At 37.2% G+C, this 20419-nt stretch overlaps 1 protein-coding gene across 1 annotated transcript in view; it reads left to right on the forward strand.

The window, feature by feature from the left end:
* The first annotated feature begins 5802 nt into the window (after nucleotides 1-5802).
* Nucleotides 5803-20419, forward strand: part of DPYD (dihydropyrimidine dehydrogenase) — a 344208-nt gene continuing 329591 nt past the window's right edge. Inside the window, exons 1-2 of the mRNA XM_086463055.1 lie at nucleotides 5803-5811; nucleotides 8221-8331. Of these exons, the coding sequence (XP_086319181.1) occupies nucleotides 5803-5811; nucleotides 8221-8331 (120 nt within the window). The remainder of the gene's footprint in view (nucleotides 5812-8220; nucleotides 8332-20419) is intronic.

Here is a 20419-nt window from a genome sequence, read left to right on the forward strand (position 1 = left end):
TCCATATGAGTAAGCAGTTACAAATGTTATTTAGTATTCCTCCTGTAATAGAGCAATTTGATGCGCAAGCGATCGAAGCATAGATAAGTAATGTAGTGAGGAAGCCAAAAACTACTGTTATACCTGTGATGCAAACCTAAAAATTTTCTGAAGTTTCAAGTTTTGATTTGTAAAGAAGGAAGATATTTTTATTAGAAAGATGAAAAAAGGTAACTTTGAGTGTAGTGGGTTTCGCAGACTGGAGACCATGAATGGGCTGACTTTTAAAGTAACAGTAGTCATGAAGCTAAGAATCAAAGCTGTGATGTGAATTGCCCCCATTTTTTTGCAGTTAGCCAATTGGCTGGATGATTAAAGACCGTCCAGTTAGAGAGAAAATGTATTAAAATATTAAAGGTAGGTGTAGAAGGATAGCTGCACCAAGTTTTAAACCCTTCTGGTTTTAAAGGCTGTAAATTAAATAATATTTTAGTCATCAAAATGGATATGTAGTAGTGAATTCAACTTTGAGTAAATCCACGAGAGCTGTGCTCAGCTACACCTTCTCTGAATTTGCTATGTTATCCCTAATAGCTTTTGATATGGTGTGTTGTTTATAGTGTGAAAATGCAATCTTATCACAGAATAGGGTGTTCTGGAGAAGCCTCAGGTCTGAGAACTTTATCTTATGGTACGGTTGAGTTTGAGCCTGCTTTAAGCTGTGTGACTTTGAAGGTGTACATGCTTCTGTTGAATATGCTGGGATACTACTTAGATACTTAAGTGTGGAAGGTGAGTATTCACTTTAGTTTCCTGTGTGAGGGTCAAGGCGCTTCTGCAGAGATTGGTTGGGTCAAGGAGGTAGCGTGCAGTTTCCAGCAGCATAATTTACCACGCAGAGCTCTTCCAATAGAGTAAAGCGGTTGGTATGGGAAGCAAGTAACACTTTTTGTTTTCTGTTTTAATAAACCTTTTAGAATTTACACTAATACCTAGCATAAATTCATTGCTGAGGTAGAGAAATCCAGCTCTTAACTGCAAGTTAACTTATCAACAAAATTAGGTAAACCATAGTTAGGGTTGTGTAATTTTGCTACTTCGTTAATCTGTAATGCATTAACTTTGCTTATATAACAGAAAGGGCATGAGGGATACCTCACTTTTGTTAATACAGATGTATTTAAAACTAAGACTTTCCTGACCTTTGTGGGAGTGATTTAGGAAATTGCTCATTTTGTTAAGAGCCAATATTTACATACTGTGGGGAAATCTGAGGACTATAAAAATCTGTAGTGGTAAAACTGTTGTGGAGACTCCACTGTCTAAGTATCTAGTAACAGATCTAGGACTACACCTCTCGGATACCGCTATGCTATGATATTATTGCAGGATAAAGAATAGTCTTGCTTGCAGTAAGCATTAGAGGCTGTGTAAGGGGTGCAAGAAGGCGGAAAGGTGTTTGTTCTGATACAGAAGCAGTCTGTGTTACGGGAAATCTAAAGCTACATGGAAATGTAAAGATGACAATGTAGTCCTTAAGCGCTATGCTGAAGGCAGTGACCTGTCAGTGCACAGCCAGAATATGCTTACCACAAAATTGTCCAGTGGCCTTCGAGCTCTTGCTCTTTTTTGAGACTGTGAGCTTGTGTGGCTCAGAGAAGAAATAAGTCTTGTGATTAAAAGTTGAGACTTTTCCCAGGTGTGTTTGAGTTCCCCCCTCCCATAGGCTCACCAGGATTCAGGGTCAGACCCAAGTCCCTTGAGCCTGTTGGCTTCTCGGCCCATCTCGCAGGAGTCTGCAGCGCTGCCGCTCTCTTGGCACGTTTCCGAGTCACGGGCTGGCTGTCTCTCCACAGAAGTGGAGCCTCATCTTCCAGCTCTCTGGACCTTGAGGGCTCTGGTTTGAAGATACCATAATAATGTAAATTGCTGGTTCTAGGGCATGGACACAGAGGGTCACCTGGAGAGTTTATCCTTGTTGAGAGAGGTGAGAGGGTTGTGCCTTGTCACACTGTGATATACTGTGACAGAAATGGGTTCGCAGTCAGCTTGTGGCTTTGCTCACACGTGCAGCCGGTTGTCTCAGTAACCGGAAACATTTCTAGTAATATACAAAAATAATTCTTTGGGGGTTTCCCTTCAGAGTCACATGCTGCCTGGGATCCTTTCTGGTTCTAGGCTGGCCACACTATTCTCCTGACGTCCGTGATCATTTCGCATTTCATCAAGCTTTCTCTGGCCTTTGTCACCTCACAGTTAAACCAGGCCTGAACTACTGTGAAAGCACAGACTTTTCTCCTTTCTGACATTTTTGGGCAAATTCCTAAGATATGTTGTCAGCCGGTTGTAGGAATTGTTTGTAAAGATTCTCATCAGTTCAGATCTGCGGTAAGGAAATACACATTTGACATGAATATGAATTTGTGAGATAGTCTATCATACAGAAGCATGAAGGAGAAATTCACAACATTTTCCCATATTCTTTCAATAATAAAAGATAACATAGAGGTAGCTTCTGGAAGGCATGACACCATAGATACTAGTTTTTTGCAATCTTGTTTATCTTTTAACGTTACAAACTCTCGTAGGACTAGAACTTGCTCTCGCTTATTTGGTAATGAAACTTCCACTGGTAATAGTTAGGGACTTAACGTGGTGTCTGAAGTGCTGCATCTGTTAGTGCTTCATGCAACTTTCCAAAAGGCAGAGTACATGTGAGAATTAAAATACAAACTAGGCAATTCAAATAAGATATTAATAGAAAGAGTTCATGCCTTAGTCATCTTTTTCTTAACTGACATGATTTTTAAACAATACTCATTATTCTCGGTCATCTAATTTTGTGAAAACAAACATTTCTAGCTTGAGTTCTTTGGTCTTTGGCTGACTAACAGCAATAAAATTAGTTTCATGTTTAGATATACTAGAAAATATCAGGGGAGAAACCCCAGGTACTTGTTTCTGTCAGTAAATTAACACTTGCATAGCTTTGAAATTAATTGTTTAGTATGCTCATTATTCTTAGAAAAAATAAATGTGTTCTCATTATGTTCACTTGGTGAACATATGTATCTTGCAATACATTTAATGTTACTTGCTGTGAGGGAGATTACAACTCTTTTTAAAGAAATTGGGTAGATTAATGGAATGGGGTGGGTTAAATTGCTCTCCACATGCATTCCCTAGCACTCCTGACCTACTCCTGAATTTTAATTGATATATACAAAAGAGTTTAGCTGAGGATGCTCTGTGAAGCCACTGCACTAAAACAGGATATAAGCTGTGTATTGCAGGGGCTGGGCTAGGTAAATGTGCTGTGTGCTAAACCAAAGCGAATAACGCATGGGACCACATTTTATGCCCATAATCATAGTCAGCATGTGAGCAGTCGCATTTTCAGCAGTTTCATTGCAGCTGTATGCATGTTGATTTGGGGTGAACTTCAGCAGGTGTTTCGGGGCTGTTCGTAAGGAACTTCCCCAACAAGCTAGAGAAAGTGGACAGAATCCATGAAACAAGCAAATTATTACTTTGTCTTATTAAGAAGCCTATAGTTTTAATACTACAACATGTGACAGAGCCTGAAGAGGGTGTTTCTGATCCTTATTCTGTCTTTGAATTACCGGTAACAAAGATGAGGACTACTGAGGACTTAATACTCCTGGTGCAACTCATTGGTTTCAGTAGGAGTTCTTCCAGAAGCAGAGTAATCTTAACTGTTGAATTTTTATCAAATTTCCTGTTTCAAATGAGAGATAAGGTCCACATAACCAGGACACCTTGCTAAGGCTTTTACTTTGGGGGAAAAAAAAAAAAAAAGATAGAAAAGCTGAAGACTTCAAAGCTTAGTGCTTTAAAGAAAGAACTAATGTCATATGTTTTACAAAGACAATGCTAGGCTAGCAGGACTTTTTGACGACTGCCTTGAAGTTATTGCCGTCCCACTTATCAAGTAAATTGTGCTTTTTTTCTTAACACCATCCCCTCTCTGCCCACCCCGCCACCCCCACCCCAGCCCCAGTTGGTGTTGAAGTGTTCCTGATAAGCATAGTGCTTCCATAACTTTATATTTTATTTTGCTGAATATGTGTTTAATTAAGGATCAGATTTAATTGCAAAGGCTTCTTATGATTTCAGCTAAAAGGGTGGCTTTATGAGATGAGAATAAAATGGGTGTGACACTTTTAATGAAATTAAAAATTCAAAGAAATTGCTATACCAGAAATTTATGTTGGATCACTGCAGAGCATGTGCCAAACCTGTCTTGATTTACCTGAAAATGTTGTATCAGAAGCAGGACTCTGAACTGCAGAATGTGTCCTATGCCAAATGACTGCCTTGAAATCACTTATTTGGAGTAATATGAATTCAAATTCATGATAAATTACTCACTGTAATATAACATGCTGTTTTAAAACTTTTACAGCCTTTTCATTAATAGATGATAGTGAAGATTAGAGCTAGTATTTTTTGTATAGAATTCTTAATCGTAGCCTTTAAAGTAGAAGCTGAGCAATAAACATCTAATGAATAGCTTATGGCAAGTTTATTCTCAGAAACTATGTTACTTGTTGGCACAGATCAGCATAACCATTTATCACTAAATTCTCAAAATTTAAAAACTGTAGCTATCGTATATGCTAGTAATTCTCAATATGCATTACATATGAGTAGTTTATAGTTCTTTAGGATACTTACAACCTAAATCAATATATATTGATGATAATGAATATGTTTCCTTCTAGGAGAGGATGTATTAGAGAATTAAACCGTTCTTTGATATTTTTTAGCTTATAATAATCTTTGTCTTTTAAAAGACATAAAAGAAATCATTGTCATAGTTGTTATTAAAGGAATTCCTTAAGGTCATTATATTTGAGGCAGTCATCTGCAATATATATTGAGTTGTGTTCTGTTGAGACAGATCACTTGGCTTTCTTCCCAAAGTGAAGCCTTCAGATAAATCTATGGAAATATTGAAAGTACAGTACTTTGGTGGTGCATCAGTGTTGTGCAAAGCTGCAAGCTTAACTCTACTATGCATGTTGTGTGGCTGTGCCACAAGTGTGTACTCAACATGGACTGTATTTACTTCTATGTACTTACTCATAGCCCTATTTCTTTCTCCATTAACATAGTACCTAAATCACAGAATCACAGAATGTGAGGGGTTGGAAGGGACCTCAAAGATCATCCAGTCCAAGCCCCCTGCCAGAGCAGGACCACCCAGAGTAGGTCACACAGGAATGCGTCCAGGCAGGTTTTGAATGTCTCCAGAGAAGGAGACTCCACACCCTCCCTGGGCAGCCTGTTCCAGGGCTCTGTCACCCTCACAGTGAAAAAGTTTTTCCTTATGTTAATGTGGAACCTCCTGTGCTCCAGCTTGCACCTGTTGCCCCTTGTCCTATCATTGGCCGTCACTGAGAAGAGCCTGGCTCCATAAATAGATTTCTACAAAAACACAGCAGTTTTATATTCTGATTTGCAGCCATTAATGACAATGGATTTATACCTACTTCATTTTTAATGAAATAAATGTGGCCATTTATGTAAAACACTGAATATATAATTCATAGCTTCTCCATTACTATACAAATAGCATCTTAATGTGAAATCCAAAGTTCATAGTACTCTGAAAAGTGATGTACCCACATCCTCCATTGGGGTACTTGAGTCTTGCCCTTTCAACATCTGGAGAGATCAAACAACAGCTCATCTGGCAAGAATGAGGGTTTATGTAGCAGAATAAGCGTGGCATTGGGACAAGCAAGATCACAGATGCCCAAATAATTCTCCTCACCAATGAGCTCTCCCCTTGGCGAGATGACCATTGTGAGCGATTGGCTGGGGTCTCAGAATTCCTTTCTGGCATGTCCAGGGTGGTTTATTTTTGTTTAATTGGGTAATACAGTAAGTGTTAGTTGCAACACTCCCTATAGAACTTTCTTCTCAGTAGTTTTCCGCTTACTGGCTGACCTACCTGAATTTGTTTGTTAAATTTACTAAATGTCTGACTAGCCATAAGCTGTGGAAAACCAACCAGGGAACTGAAATGAATAGGAAGAAAACACCCTCACTAATTTTCTTTTCTGACAGTTTAACAGACCCAAAAGCATTTACATTACTTCCTCATTTAGGCAGTTAGCTTCTGAGTGGTTCTTAAACGCCAGGGACCTCTAGCTAGAACAGCCACCTTGGCCAGCAATCCAAGATTTAGGCAAATAGTACATTATTTAGGTAGTGGGAATATAAGCAATTTTTATATAGTATATGTGATTTAGTATGTTCTGTGCCAGTTTTATTTCAGATTTAATTCTGGGACATGCTGCGCTACGTAGTCCTTTTGGATTTCTGCAACTGTTGCGCTTGGAGCCATGCTCCTACTGCAGAATTCCAACAGGAGCAAACATATGGGGATTCTTCCGTCCTTGGCTTGCCCCACCATTTGTTCCACGTTTTAAACCAACTGGTGCTGTACCCAGTGGAGTACATCTGTTACAGTTTATTACTAGAAATTTGCAATTCATTTCAGTTTGCTAAAATAATTATAATATTCATGGCCAAGAGTACTGCATTAAGCAATTGCAAAAGAGAGTGGGCAAAATTTTGCTAAAGCCTATGTGTGATTCAGGACCTACTGCCCAGTTTGGGTGATTTGGTCACTCAATAGCCTATCATCAACGAGTCAGATGTGCTGTGACAGTTGAGTTTGATCATCCTGAGAAATTAAAGTAGCAGCTGAGATGCTGTGACATCCCTTATGTGAATGTCCCTGCTCTGTTTTAATTAAGAATGAAATAAATTTGCATAAACCACCATTGAATGCATTTGGTTGCCACATCTTGCCTGAGGTACTCAGCTGGGGAACACCCAGAAATGGAGCAGAGTCTTTACTGCTGGAATTGCAGAGGCACATCTGATAACACCCTCTAACTTGTCCTGGAAGTCAACAGCCTGTAGGCTGCTAAATAGTCTATACCTTTTTGGGTGTTGTACCCCACTTTTTTGTCTCTCTGTGCTTCAGGTAAGCTGGGAGTTACTGTATTAGGCTATGTCGTTATTTGCAGGTAGAATTTTCAAGTAGGTGAGATTTGTTTTGTGGGAAAAATGGATTACTCATCAGTCCAGAGTAAGCATTAAATAGATTAGAAAGTGATCCCTTTGCATCTTTTTTTTTTTTTTTTTTAAAAAAGTCCCCATAAACATCAGGACAATAAAAGCTTAATACAACAGATTACTTCACCATTATCACCCACTCAAGCAGAATTTTTTAAAATGAGGAAGCATCCTGATATAATATTCATAACCCCATCATACTCGTCATGTTCAGGCTCCATTTCTGTAAGTCACCCTCGAACATCTTTGACATACAGTAACAGAATAAACACACCCTATTCACCACGGTGGAGAAGCATAGTGCTAGTCCAGTTTTTTTAAAAGGAAAACTTACAAACCCAATTCTCGAAGTTAGAACCAACAATATGCCTGTTTTGGTTTTCCATCACAGACCTGAGTCTGGATCTGTTGCTTGCACGCTGTTCACACTCATTTCTTGAATTAAAGGAGGTCAGTTTTGCTATAGAAACCTGTCATTTGCCTGATTTGAAAAAGAGCTTGGGTTCCAAAAAGCTGATTTAATTTTTTGAGTTACAATAGTATAATGAAAGACATTACAAACTTCATTCTGCCTATGTCGTCAGACCACCACTGTCACTTAAAAGTACATCTATATTCCCAGCGTTTGTTTGTGTCCTTGCAAATAAAAGCATTGTAAGAGAAATGAAGTTAACTCATCAGCTCACTAAGCGTAGAAACAGGTTCCTGTGAATGGGAAACTGGAATTTATACTGAAATGATGAAACATCCAGAAATAACCCAGATCCTTTGAAATTTTTCTGCTTGTTTTCCTTTACAAATGTTACCTGGAGTGATATAATGAAGCAAAATTATGTGTTTCTATATGCCGTAGGTAACAAACATCTGGGAATGGAAACCGTCATTGCCACTAAATATAATTCTGTTTTCTAGCAATCCTAAAAATGTCTTTAAATATTCATAATCTAACCGGTGTGGACAATACAAATATAAACAAATTAGTATGAAGTTGGGCTATAATGTTGAGTAGTTGTGTTTTGGTTTGGCATAGCACTGTAATTGTGTGTATGAGATGTGATTTAAGAGGCTTTGAGCTTTTTTGGAAATTTTATCTATATGTTAATATTTTCTGTTCTCTTCCTACAGAACATTCTGGCTTTAAATCCCCGAAAACAGATGCATGCAACTCTTCATTCAACTGCAGCAAAGAAACAAGTCAAGAAGCAATGGAAAAGGAATTCTGACAAAAGCTGTTCAGTAAGTGCACGTTTATTATTGCCCCTGGAACATGCAATAAATCATTGAGAGTGAAATCTGACTTGTGTGGGAAATTAAAATCTGAGTTTCCTGTGTTGTTCAGTAGCCAAATTTGTTCTGTCCTAGTTCTGTTCCTGTAGATACTTTGTGATCAGCTATTTACTTTTCAGAACCCAGTATGTGCCATACCTTTTTCCTTTTTGGTGATTTAGTAAGTCTTTCATGCAACCTTTTCCTCTTTTGTTATGAAGTCAGATCCATCTCACGAATCAAGCAGTGTCACAGCCGGCTCACCACCTCCCGAGCCTTGCAGAACCCCTCGCTCTCCCTGGGTAGCCAGTGTCCGCCGCCTCTTCTGCCGCTTGCGCCTTTTCTTTCTGTTTTCCAAAAGTAACGCTGGGTAGAGCAGCACTTCACTATCCTTCCTGAGACTTTAAAAGGTAATTTTATTACAGTACAGAAATAGGGGAACTCATCACATGTACTTATTTTATGTACACATATATATATATATAGCTACCTATATACGTACTATATATATGTGACCATATGTATATGCGTTATGTATAAATACATACAGCTCAGATTAAAACATGGCTCTGGTTTTTAAATTTTGTACATTGTATTTTTCAGGAAAGAGATGGTTTTAGAATAAATATTTTTTCATTCTTCAGTATTTCTGCCATTAGATATAATAATTTTCTCTCTAGGTATTTAGATTCCTAGTCTCAGTGTGATATTTGACTAATCCTATCAGACTCCCTTGTCTCTTTGATCTCTCATCTGATTAGAAGCTTTGTAGTGTTTTTACTGTCTTCCTACAGATTCTCTTAGATAATCCTCGAAATTCTGAAGTCTTTTAGGTAGAGTACTACTTCTGCATCTGCAAACGGTTTCCCTTATGGGTATAACGTTATGGTATCTTTTCATAGCATTATCAAAACACCTTCTCCTGCTAAGTAGGAAGGTTCAGGTTTGATAGTTGATGTTTGTTTGTAATTAAATAAACTCCAACAAAACACAAACCAAAACAAAAACCCCACAATGTTCCTCAGTTTCTCAGAATCATGCAATCTAGTATGACCCACAAATATTTGTTGGGAGGAGCAACGCAGGGTATCCTTAGCATTTCAATACTCTAGTATAGTTTCCTGTTTTATATCCTCTTACTATAGATAATATTCCTATTTTCTTATTTTATTTATTGGCTTAGATAATATTATAATAACTGGAAACTAATGTTACATGAAAAACTTCTGTTTGTGAACAGGGATGATTATTTTGAGATATCTGATGCAGTTATTGCCCACAACTGTCTGTTTCTGCTGCACAGATAGTTGAGCTGCTCAGCAAGCGGCTCCTGGACAGCTGCAGTTTACATTGTTATGTTTTCAGGTGACCTGAAATCAATACTGGGCTGTAAACTCCTCTGTTTTCAGAAACTATTTGTTAGGAAGCTTGGGTATCCATGCAGCAGGGCAGCTAGATATTTGTGTAGTAACCTGATTAGCTATTCCAATGTAAATTATCCTAGTTAGTTAAACTTCAAACTGTGGCATACACATACCTATCTTCCTAATGGGTGTGTTAACACACATTTTCTAAAGCTTCTAGGCTTTAAGATCGCTCGTGGTTATCTCTGAGCTTTCCCCCATGTCAGCCTTCCTTGATTTTTGTATTCAGTTTATTCATAAAATGTTTGATATCTGAGGTTTTGCTGTTAACTGTGAAAGTGCGGAGCTTTCTAGAAATTGTGTCTCTTCCCACATTCCTGCTCTTCTTAGCTCTATGTGTGTATCTCAAATGTTCTTGGATCCCCAAGATCTGAGCTTCTTGGGCTGTGCAAACAGCACCAATTTCAGGTTCATCGCTAGCTTGTGTGCCTTGGCTGGATTTTCGTTTGAGAGAAATTCTGAATGTTGTCAGATATTGCAGGATGGTGTTTTGGTGTAGGTTTGCAATGCAATAAACAACTGGGTTTTACAGTTCTGTATTACTGCATGGAGATCTGTACAGTTATTAGGACCCTGCACTGACAGAGATCTGCTCATGTATTACAACTTGCAGGGTTAAAGGTTAAAGATAAGCAAATAGGTGTATCTGTACATGTACACACCTTCATCGCAGATAGTTCTTATACTGTATATTATGAATTATTTGGTAGAAATGTCACGTTATTTAGTTTGCAAGTCACGACAAGAAATGCGACATGCTAGAAGAAACTGTAAAGGGGTAGTCCTTACTTTTAGTCCAGTAATGGTCTTAGTTTTAAGAACTGTCAAACTTCTCTTTACTCAGAGATCTGTAGCTTACTTGTACTGTGCTAGATTTACCACACAGCTTACTATTCTGGCAGAAAAAAACCCTACAAGACTGAAAAAACCAAAACATTTGTCTGGTATCCCATTACATAAAAGGCATTAGGAAAAAATAAGAGACTTTTTACATTCTCTTCAGATCATTGTTGTTGAGTAGTTTTAACAAAGAAAGCAAAGTGATAGAATCCTTTCCTAGCCTTCTTAAAATAAGAGAGCTAATGTAGGAAATAATACATGGAGCACAATTTTCTGTTGTGGTCTAAAAAGCCATCGGCAGTAATGTTTAGGCCTACTAATGAACAGGTCAAGCTCTATTTGAAGTCCATAGTATACTGGTTTGTATTCCCTTAAAATCTGAATTTGGCTTTTAGATTTGGATTCTTTTAAAGCTGTACTGGTGCTGCCTTTGCAGAATTACTGTTGGAGGGAAGGTGGGAGTATGAAAATACAAAACTAATTAAATTAACAGCCCTCAAAACTCCGAACAAAAGCTGCATCTGCTGAGGCATGCACACAGTGACTTCGTAATGTCTAATACACTTCCAGATGGCAGACTTACATATTTCCCTAGAATAATTACACAACTGAAATTTTAACTCCTAGCCTGCTCTGAGATGCTTTGAGTTGCCCATTAAATGAGTTCTGAAGTGGAAACTGAGTGTCAATATCTTTCCTCAGCAATGGAAAAGCATTCTCCTCAAGGAAGGTTCAATTATGCTTTCAATGACTGCTATTGTTTATTTACTGTGTTAGCAACCACATTTTGCTGTAAAAATGATTTATAGCTGTAGGGGCAAGATCAGTCAGCTTTTCTTCAGAAATTTGAACTCACAGATTTATATTAGGGTAGGTAAACTCTTTACTGCTGAGTCACCCTCGGTGACAGTGCTAAACCTCAGCATTAACTCTGGTTTCTTCTGAGTCATGCTGAAAGGTGGTTTAAGCAGATGGCACTAGTCTGTCTGGGGAAACAAAGATTTCTGTTGGTCAGAAGAAATTAAAAATAGAAGAGTTTTGAGATGGCTATACTAATAGTGAATCTTGGAGAAGGAAGCAAAAGTCATCAATTTACAGATAAAGCTAAAGCAAAGCAATGAACTGTGAAAGCTGTGAGGACTTGCTTTGATTTCAGGGATTTCCTGGGTAGTCCAGGATTGTTTAGACATCTGATTTATGTTTGGTGTTTTATGGGGGTTTTATTTCTTTTTTATTTTTTTTTCCTGGTGTCTGGCTCTATAATTCCATCTCTGTGTGTGTTTTATGCTTTCTGACATTTAAATCATGAACTAGATGGGCACACATTGTGTGCATTTGCATTACACCCAGCACACTGAATTCCTTACTTTACGAATAGGGTTTCTAAGCATTATGGGGCAAGTTCTGCTTTTACCCTGTAAATGTGTAGGTTTGTCATTTTAATGAAATTCATCCCCGCAATGTTTATAAATTCACTTGTTACTGGAGGATTCAGTGGGATGTTGTAGTCCAGCCTGTTTTTGTAATGAAACCTTGGAGGTACCTACTAAGGATAGGTGAGAAGATGGTATAAACTCACCTATGTATTCAGACTTTCTTCAGTTTCTGCATTTAGAAATAACAGTAATAATTGCTCCAGATGGAAGAGTTGGAAGTATTTCAACAAGACAAGAAAGGTGAAAAGGAAATGGGGTTTAAATTGGTTTGTAGTTAATTGCCATAGCCTGTAACAGTATTGATTTTCTGGCAGTAGTAGCATTGTTCTTTGTCCTTACATTTGCTAAGCCTGATCAGCATTGTGCAACAAGAGCCTCTCTTCCTTGAGCAAAATAATTTTTGAGCTCAGCTGTTTTTTTGCAGGGGCATCACTTTTGGATAAGAGCCTTTAACTGTTCTATAGTTCTTTCCAGCCATTAGAGAGGACCAGATTCTTCACCTCATCTTTTTCTGTGCAGCATTAAGGTGCAACTACCAGATTGCTCTGTGCTAATGGTGGAGAGTGAGATCTGCAATTCATTGCAAGATGTAACAGATCACGTTGCTCTTTACGTTCAGAGGGCAAGGTTATTCCCTTAAAACAGTGGTAATAAGAGTTTGCTAAAACTTCAAATTGCTTTTCACTTTGACAGTGTTTTGATGGCTGTCACTGCTATATATGAACATCTGTAAAAGAGAATTCTTATTTTAAAAAAATAAGGTTTATAAGTACCTCTTGGTACTTGGTACAAATGTCGTAGCTTGCACAGAAGAACCTTGTAAAAAAGAAGATTCTCAGCTGTATCAGTTTGTTACCCTAAGTATTGCCTTCCAGTGAGATGGAAAAATGCCACGTGATTTTTGTGCCCAATCATGGATCACAGTTACAGAATAATCAAGTTAGCAGTTCACAAATAACTGATGAGTTGAAGCAGAAATAGTGCAAATTGCAAACAAGTAGATATGAAACTCAGTTCACCCAGGGCCTGAAATCAGGAACCTTAATGAATAAATGCTTTTTCAGTGAATAATTTGGCCATTTCTAGACATGTATAGATGAAAGATTATATATTTATAAATAAAAAAGAATCCCAAATATTGTAAAATAGAGAACACTCATTAAAGGAAATCAACTCAATTATCTTTATAATCTAAATGTATAGTTTACCTTTGCAAATATTTATTTTTGTCTTCATTGCATATGAATATACAAGTTTAGCTCTTTTCTGAATGGATATACAATGGCAGATGTCTCTCTAATCGCTGCTCTATTCAAACATTAATTGGTAGAACATATGTAGGATTCTACTAGTCTGAATAGGTATAGGATAGCAGCAGTCTTTTTAATCACATCACTATTCAGCCACTAATTGGTGTGATGATTAAGGGACATTAGAGGGAGCACTTTGACATCTGATTCTTTGAACTGATGTCTGCTCGGGCTGCACTGTATTCATCATGGCCAGACTGATTTCTTAAATAAAACGCTCTGATTCCCAAATGTGGAAAATATTGCATTAGGATCTATTGAGGTGATTAGGGAATTTGAGAATTATTCTTTTATTTAACTAGTGATTGACTGTATATGCACAAACTATTCATATGAATAATACATGAGTTACTGAGTATCAGAAAGAGCTGAGAAGTAACATCAAGAGATTTTCTCTTTTCTCATAGTGTCAATAATTAAATATTAATACACGTTTTAAAATGTACCAGTTTAATCATTTAGCAGTCAAATTCCTACTCATGCATTTTTTAGATTAACTAATTACTCTGCATTTTCTCCTATCGATACCATATGCTGGCATTTATAACCATTTTACTGGAATAAAGTGGTTTACATGTTTATATATGATATCACACTTGCTCTAAGAAATGCATATTATCATCCTTGAATTTTCTGTTTTATTTTAGTTTCATATCTTAAGGTATTTTTGTTGGGATATCTCAGTAGTTCCTACTTGCCCGACTGCTACAAATTCATGCTTTTATGCACATTTTCTGTGGATCTAATAGTAAATACTAGCTAATGTTATATATACCAAATGCTTTCTTAGTCCTCTGCAAAAGGTTCCTTGTTACCTTGTGGCTCTTCTGGAGTGCAAAACCACCTCTGACCTCTTAACTTCCTCTCTTCAGAGTTCTTCAGGTTTGATGTTCTTCAGGTTTGATGTTGGATGATTTCCCTTCTTATAGAGCAGCAGTCATGAAAGATTTTTAGTTCCAGGTATATTTCTGATCTTAACCATTTCAAAACCAAAGTGTCTCAGAGTTGCAAATTGTTTGATTTTACACATACCTATATGACAAAATGAAAAGTACTTGTCTGCTGCAAATGCTGAATTCTAGGTAAGTCTGATCAACTCATTCCTTTTCATTAAAGGTGAGCAGATCAAAGAGTAGAAATAGGACCAGGATCAATCTTCACTGTTAACTTTCATCTTCTGCCTAGCCTTACATTCTTTCAGATGTGGATTTCTATATGTGCACTTCCCTGTGGTTATTGGATGGAGATAATGGAGCCTTCTTGTGTTGGTGTATTGGAAAACAGAATAAATAGCAAGAAGACCAGCTTCTCTTTTTTCAGCCCCTCTACTCCACCATTGCCTATACTGAAACCAATACTGCTCTTTTGCTCAAGCCCCATCTCCCTTCTGCTTAGAAACCTATAAAATTAAAAATGATCATGAGCCTTGAGAAATTGTAAGTGCTTGAACATCGTTTCTTGGAGAAACCTGTGCCATTGTTAGCCTGTTAGTAATTACTCACTTCAGATATATTTAGAGTGTCTAAGTCCTGGAAGACATCTGCTCACTAGAAGTAAAAGGAGCTGAAAGACCCATTTTACTGTGAAGGGAGTAGTATAGCTTGCTGAATGCTGTATTTTAAGCAGGGCTAGCAGCACTGTCCAATATTAAGTTGCAGTGAAGTGTTTCTTAAAAGACCCTGCTTGTAGTTTGTCTGCCACGTTGCCATGTATTTGGACAAAAATTTTCCGAGTACCAGTCCGTTGATTCTTTTATGCATATTAAAAAACCAGTCATAGACGTGTATCAAAAAAATCACTTGTTTTAAGTATGAATGAACAGGTCTGGCAGAAAAGCTTGGTTTTGATCTTTTAACCAATCCTGATAGCATCGTATTTAAAAAACCACTAGCATCCTCATGCTTTGAAGCAAGGATGCATAACAGGCTGGGGATTGAAAAAATGTGTTGGTGAAACAGAACTGTCCAGAAGCTTTGAAAACCTTATCTTGACCAGTTTCTGTTGCATTTTTGTCATAATATACAGTCCTCAGGTGGAGAGCAGTTAATTGCCTCATCACTCACTGCTCCTTTGCTTACAATATTCAGTATTCTTTGCTTACAGTAGTGTCCTGGTTTCAGGAACTCCTAAATTTTTGGTGGTGCATCTCAGGAGTGATTTGAGGCTTTCATAATGATTTATTTGTTGTTCTATAAACGGATACGTTGTTTGAATATAGTGTTGAAAATAAATGTAGTATCCCATCCAGTACTGGTATCAGAAATAATGTGTTTGGGATTCTTCAGTCTGCAAAGATGCTAGGTACTCCTTGGTGTAAACACCTTCCTTATAGTGTGTGCGCTTCATATTGATGAAATGGGAACTGGTGGGTGGGCCAGTCCCTGGAGCTGCGGTGTTGCCATGTTGAGGCATATTCCCTCTTAGTCTTTCTGGCTGTGGGCCTGTTCCAGCAGTCTTCAGAAAGCTACATGTACGAGTTTTCTGCAGTCACTTCTTCAGTCTCCAATCAGTCCTGTTTCATCAGCCAGCATCTAGAACTCAGCAAAACTTTCTGTTCCTCTCTAATACTGAGAACTGCACAACAACCTACTGTTGCTTAATTGCTAGCTGAAGTGGAAAAGGTAGAGCTAAAGATCCTACCATGTGCATTCCATTTGAAAATTATCAAGTTGTAATTCCTGTCTTTTTATATTTTCCTTTAAAAAAACAAGTTAAAGATTCCTTGTTCATGTACCATATGAGAGGAATGTTATTAACATAACTAAATCACGTAAATTAAGTGGCATCCAAGTGACTACTTGTACAGGTGCCATAAAGGCTGTGCACTATTCAGGAAAGATAAAGGTAAAGCATTTTGTGTTAATAATGCAACAGACAGTAAAAAGATAGCAAGGGTAAAACCGAACCTTTATGGATCAAAATCACTTTAGAGAAGGGTAATAAACTCATTTTTAGTGTGATGAAAATATGCTATAGTCACCACACAGCAGGTTTAAATTTGGCTACGGCTGTAAATACAAATCAATCTAATAATAGAATCATAAAAATGTAAGTTTGGGAGGGATCATGAGAGAATTTCTGGACTGGGATAGAATGAAATATAGCCAAACATTTCTTGGCAGGGGTTTGTATAACCCACTTCTAAAGGCATATGATGATGGAGACTTCTCATTCTTGGTAGTGTTTAATCAATGCAACAGCAAGTTTTTCCTAAAATATACTATATTTTATTTGGTGGAGATCTAATTGTCATCTGTCCTTCTCCTCCTACTTGAAGAACAATTGATTGTTCCCTTTTGGTATAAAATCTGTTATATTAGCAGATTCCTCTTAGATCTCATTCCAGTTCTCGATTTTCCTTCAACTCTTCTTTGCTGGTCATGTTTTCTGAAACTGTTATTTTGTTGCTTTTCTTTGGATTTTCTGCATCTGTCTTTAATCATGATGATGAAAAATTACACAATCTTTCAGCTGGGACCTAGATGGCACCAAGTAGAATTAAATAATTTCTTTGCCTCACACACTGAATTATCCCATCATGTGCTATTCCTTCTGCAAGAGTGTTGGATTGTCTTGTGTTTGATTTAAGGCCTAAATTCTGACCCTTCAGTTTGGCTTGATTTTTAAATTCTTATCTTGCCTTTTAAAATGCTTAATATCTCCTCCTTCTGTGTTTCCCTTATTCCACCAAACGTGATGTTGGTAGAAACCATTAGTACATTCTTCTTTTCCTGCTATCCAGATCACTAGGGTTCTGGGTGCATCATGAAGCATGTTGATTCAGATCCCTTTTCAGTGGTAGGAAACAAGCCAGGGGTTGTGCACTGACTGGGTGTTGGTTTTATCTAGACTGCATTTTTAATTGGCTTATGAAAATGTGGTGTGGAATACTTACAAAAATAATTTACTTGAGTTTTGTCACATCTAGCACTTATTCACTAGTCCATCCTCTTAAGGACAAAAAAAAAAAGATTATTTAACTTTGTTTTTACATGACCATGTTGGCTTTTTTTAGATTACATTATCATTTCTAATAAATGTACTTAATTTTCTCTGCCAGGGGCTGTAATTGCTATTTTCACTTCCTTTTTTGTAAAGGGAAGCATTATATCTGTCTCTTCTGGCCTTTTGGAACCCCAAGCCCTCAGTGTCTTTGGATGCAATTGGTGGTGGTCCATGCATTGTTTCAGTTAGTTCCTTGACTCAGTGATATATGAACTGCACCTGTCTGATAAGAAAAAAAAAATCCCAACCCCCTTTTTTTTCGATACTGAAGCCTGCAATTCCATGTTCTTGCTCAAAAGAATACTTTTAGTAATAATTACAGCTGTACCGTGCCATCTTCATAAACAGAGTAGGGAAGTCTGTGAATAAATCAGTTCACTCTGCATCACTTGTTGTTTGCTCTCCTTTCCTGTACATAACCTGTACTTCTCTTTATTTTCTTCTTACTTCTCATGTATATAGAACTGTTTTCTCATTATTTTGTCTCTTCCTTGCTAATTGAAATCTGCTTGGTGCCTTAGCTTTCTGATTTTATTCCTACAGTGCTTGTGCTGTTCACTTAGAAGTTTATATACTTAGGTATGTGTCATAGTTTCCCTGCTTTTATGATTCGGATTTTCAGGCCATGGGGGAGACATGGTATGATCTTAAAGGTCTGTTAAGTGCCTTTTATTTTTTGATTTGCTCAGGAATAGTTTCCCTTTGTGCATTTCTGTCAGGCTTTGCCCTCTCTCCTGCTTTCCTTTACTAATCAGTATATCTTTCAGGAGACATACCAACCTGATCCCTGGGTCTATTGAAATTATATTTTCTGAAGTTCACCGTCCTAATTCTGTTGCCCTCACAACTTCCTATACTTGGAATTGATTGTAGTGCTATTAGAGAGGTAAGTCATTGTGAGACACTTTGACTTTCTATGCATAGCCTGGAAAACCACAGATCCTAACAATGACGGGGTGAGGGAATTCTTTGATGTGATAACTGATGAACTTTGTTAGTAGCAGTCGTTAAATCAGACACAATAATATAAAATTTTAAATAGTATCAACTCTTACTGATTCAGGTATCAAGCTGAATGAACTTTAGCCTTAAATTTAGCAAATGGAGGAAGTCATAGAATAGATAGTCACATAATGTTCATCAAGCTTTTCTTTTCAGTTAATTTAATATAAATTCTATAGAAGAATTACCAAAATTTATTTTATTATTTTATTATTTTATAAGACAAACTCAGATGTTAAGAAAACTATTTAGATCTGTGAACGGAACTAAACAGCTCAAAGACAAGAATTTTGAGGTTATTGTTATTAATTCAAATATACAAAAGTTATCTGAAATTTGCATCCCAACAGTAAAGAAGAGTTTCAGACTGAACTGGAAAATAACTTCAAAAAGAATATTGAAGAGTATGTGGATAACCCATAAGGAATTGAAACAAATGGGATTGATGGGCAAAGCAGGAATTACAGAGGGAAAAGTGAGAACTTTCAAAAGTCAAGTTGAGTCACACCTGGTGAAAGAAATTAAAACAAATAGCAAAAGGTTATTCAGCTATATAAAACAAATAGTAAAAGGTTCTTAAGCTATCTAAATTAAAATAAATAAAAGAACAAGGGAAGTCAGTGTGAAGATAGGATTAAATATCCTAGGTATTGTCTAAAATCATTGTAAGTCACTGTCCTGGTTTCAGTAAAATGGGAGTAAAACAAGAGGTGGCTAATGGGCAGACAAGTGCAGAAATGGAAATTACCCTAGACAGGCCATAAGGAGAACTTGTAGGGTTTCATCCCTGAAGTTAAAGGGACAGAAAAATGTCCATAAAAGTAGCACAGAAAAATTGACATGTGAGATTACAGGCCTAAGAGTAAAGCAAGCTGTATGTCATGGTACTTGATTAAAGAATACCTGATGCAGTTTCTAAGTGTTAAAAGAGAACTGATGGGCAACTATAACTTTGTTAGTCTCTTATTAGCAGCATGCAAAACTTTGAAAACAAATTTTGAAGCAAAGATTTATTAAACACTTTAAGGCAAATATAAGAAAAAATAAGACATAGCGGGCTTTATTGTTAGGGATAGATCTTGACACATGACAAGTGTGTTGTTGGGGTTTTTTTTTTGCCAATTAATAGTGCAGTATCATTTGCTTAGATTAGAATAGTAACATGGATAAGGGACTGGCTAGAAAGGAAATGAGAGTGAGTAGTGCTTAAAAAAAAGCTTCTGGGCTTTGAGCAGAGCTTGTTGAAGGATCAGTCTTCATGTTCATACCATTTAATATTTTCATTAATGAGCTTGACATAAATATTAGGAGCATGTTACAAGAAAGTCGACAGGCACTGTCAATACAGAAGGAACTAGAACATCATAAAGAACTGTGTGACACCGAAGTTTAGAATAAAAAAAAAGGATAAGAATAAATTTAATAGTGCAATTAGGAGGCTGTACAGCCAAGGGCTGAGGATAAGAGTGACTAGGAGCTTAATGGTTGGAATTAAGAAAGAAGATGGTTTAGAAATACCAGATGATCAGAGGGTGATGGTTCCATCAACTGGATGAGAAAATCTGAATGTGAACTGAATGCGAAAGCAAGAGAGTAACTCTGATCATCCATGTTGTCACTTCCAGTCTCCTATATGTAATGTTTTGGACCATAGGTGTCTGACGTGGCATGCACAGTTACTTGATAGACTTTCCGTGCTGATTGCTGCTTGTTAAAAGGGTGTATTCATAGTACGTAGAATAAATTGCTTTTAAATCACTTGAGATGCCGTAGCCATGAGTGCTGTTGAAATGTTCCTGGGGAAAGATAGTTCTGCCTTCAGGTAAGGTTTTGAATAGTGAGCAGTAAATAAGGCTACACACTAAGCACTAAGTTGAAAGACTATTGATTAGGTGAGCACTCTGTTCTGTCTTCTGAGTCAGGCAACATTCTGTGTAAGATAGCATATGATCAGGTCATTAAAATGGTGTTTTGCTGCATATGTGTGAAGGGGCCAAATCAAATTTTTCAAACTGCAAACCGTTTTTAGGCATTTTTGAAT

Source organism: Leptosomus discolor, chromosome 3 (genome assembly GCF_034619465.1).
Source record: "Leptosomus discolor isolate bLepDis1 chromosome 3, bLepDis1.hap2, whole genome shotgun sequence".
Classification (NCBI taxonomy): domain Eukaryota; kingdom Metazoa; phylum Chordata; class Aves; order Leptosomiformes; family Leptosomidae; genus Leptosomus; species Leptosomus discolor.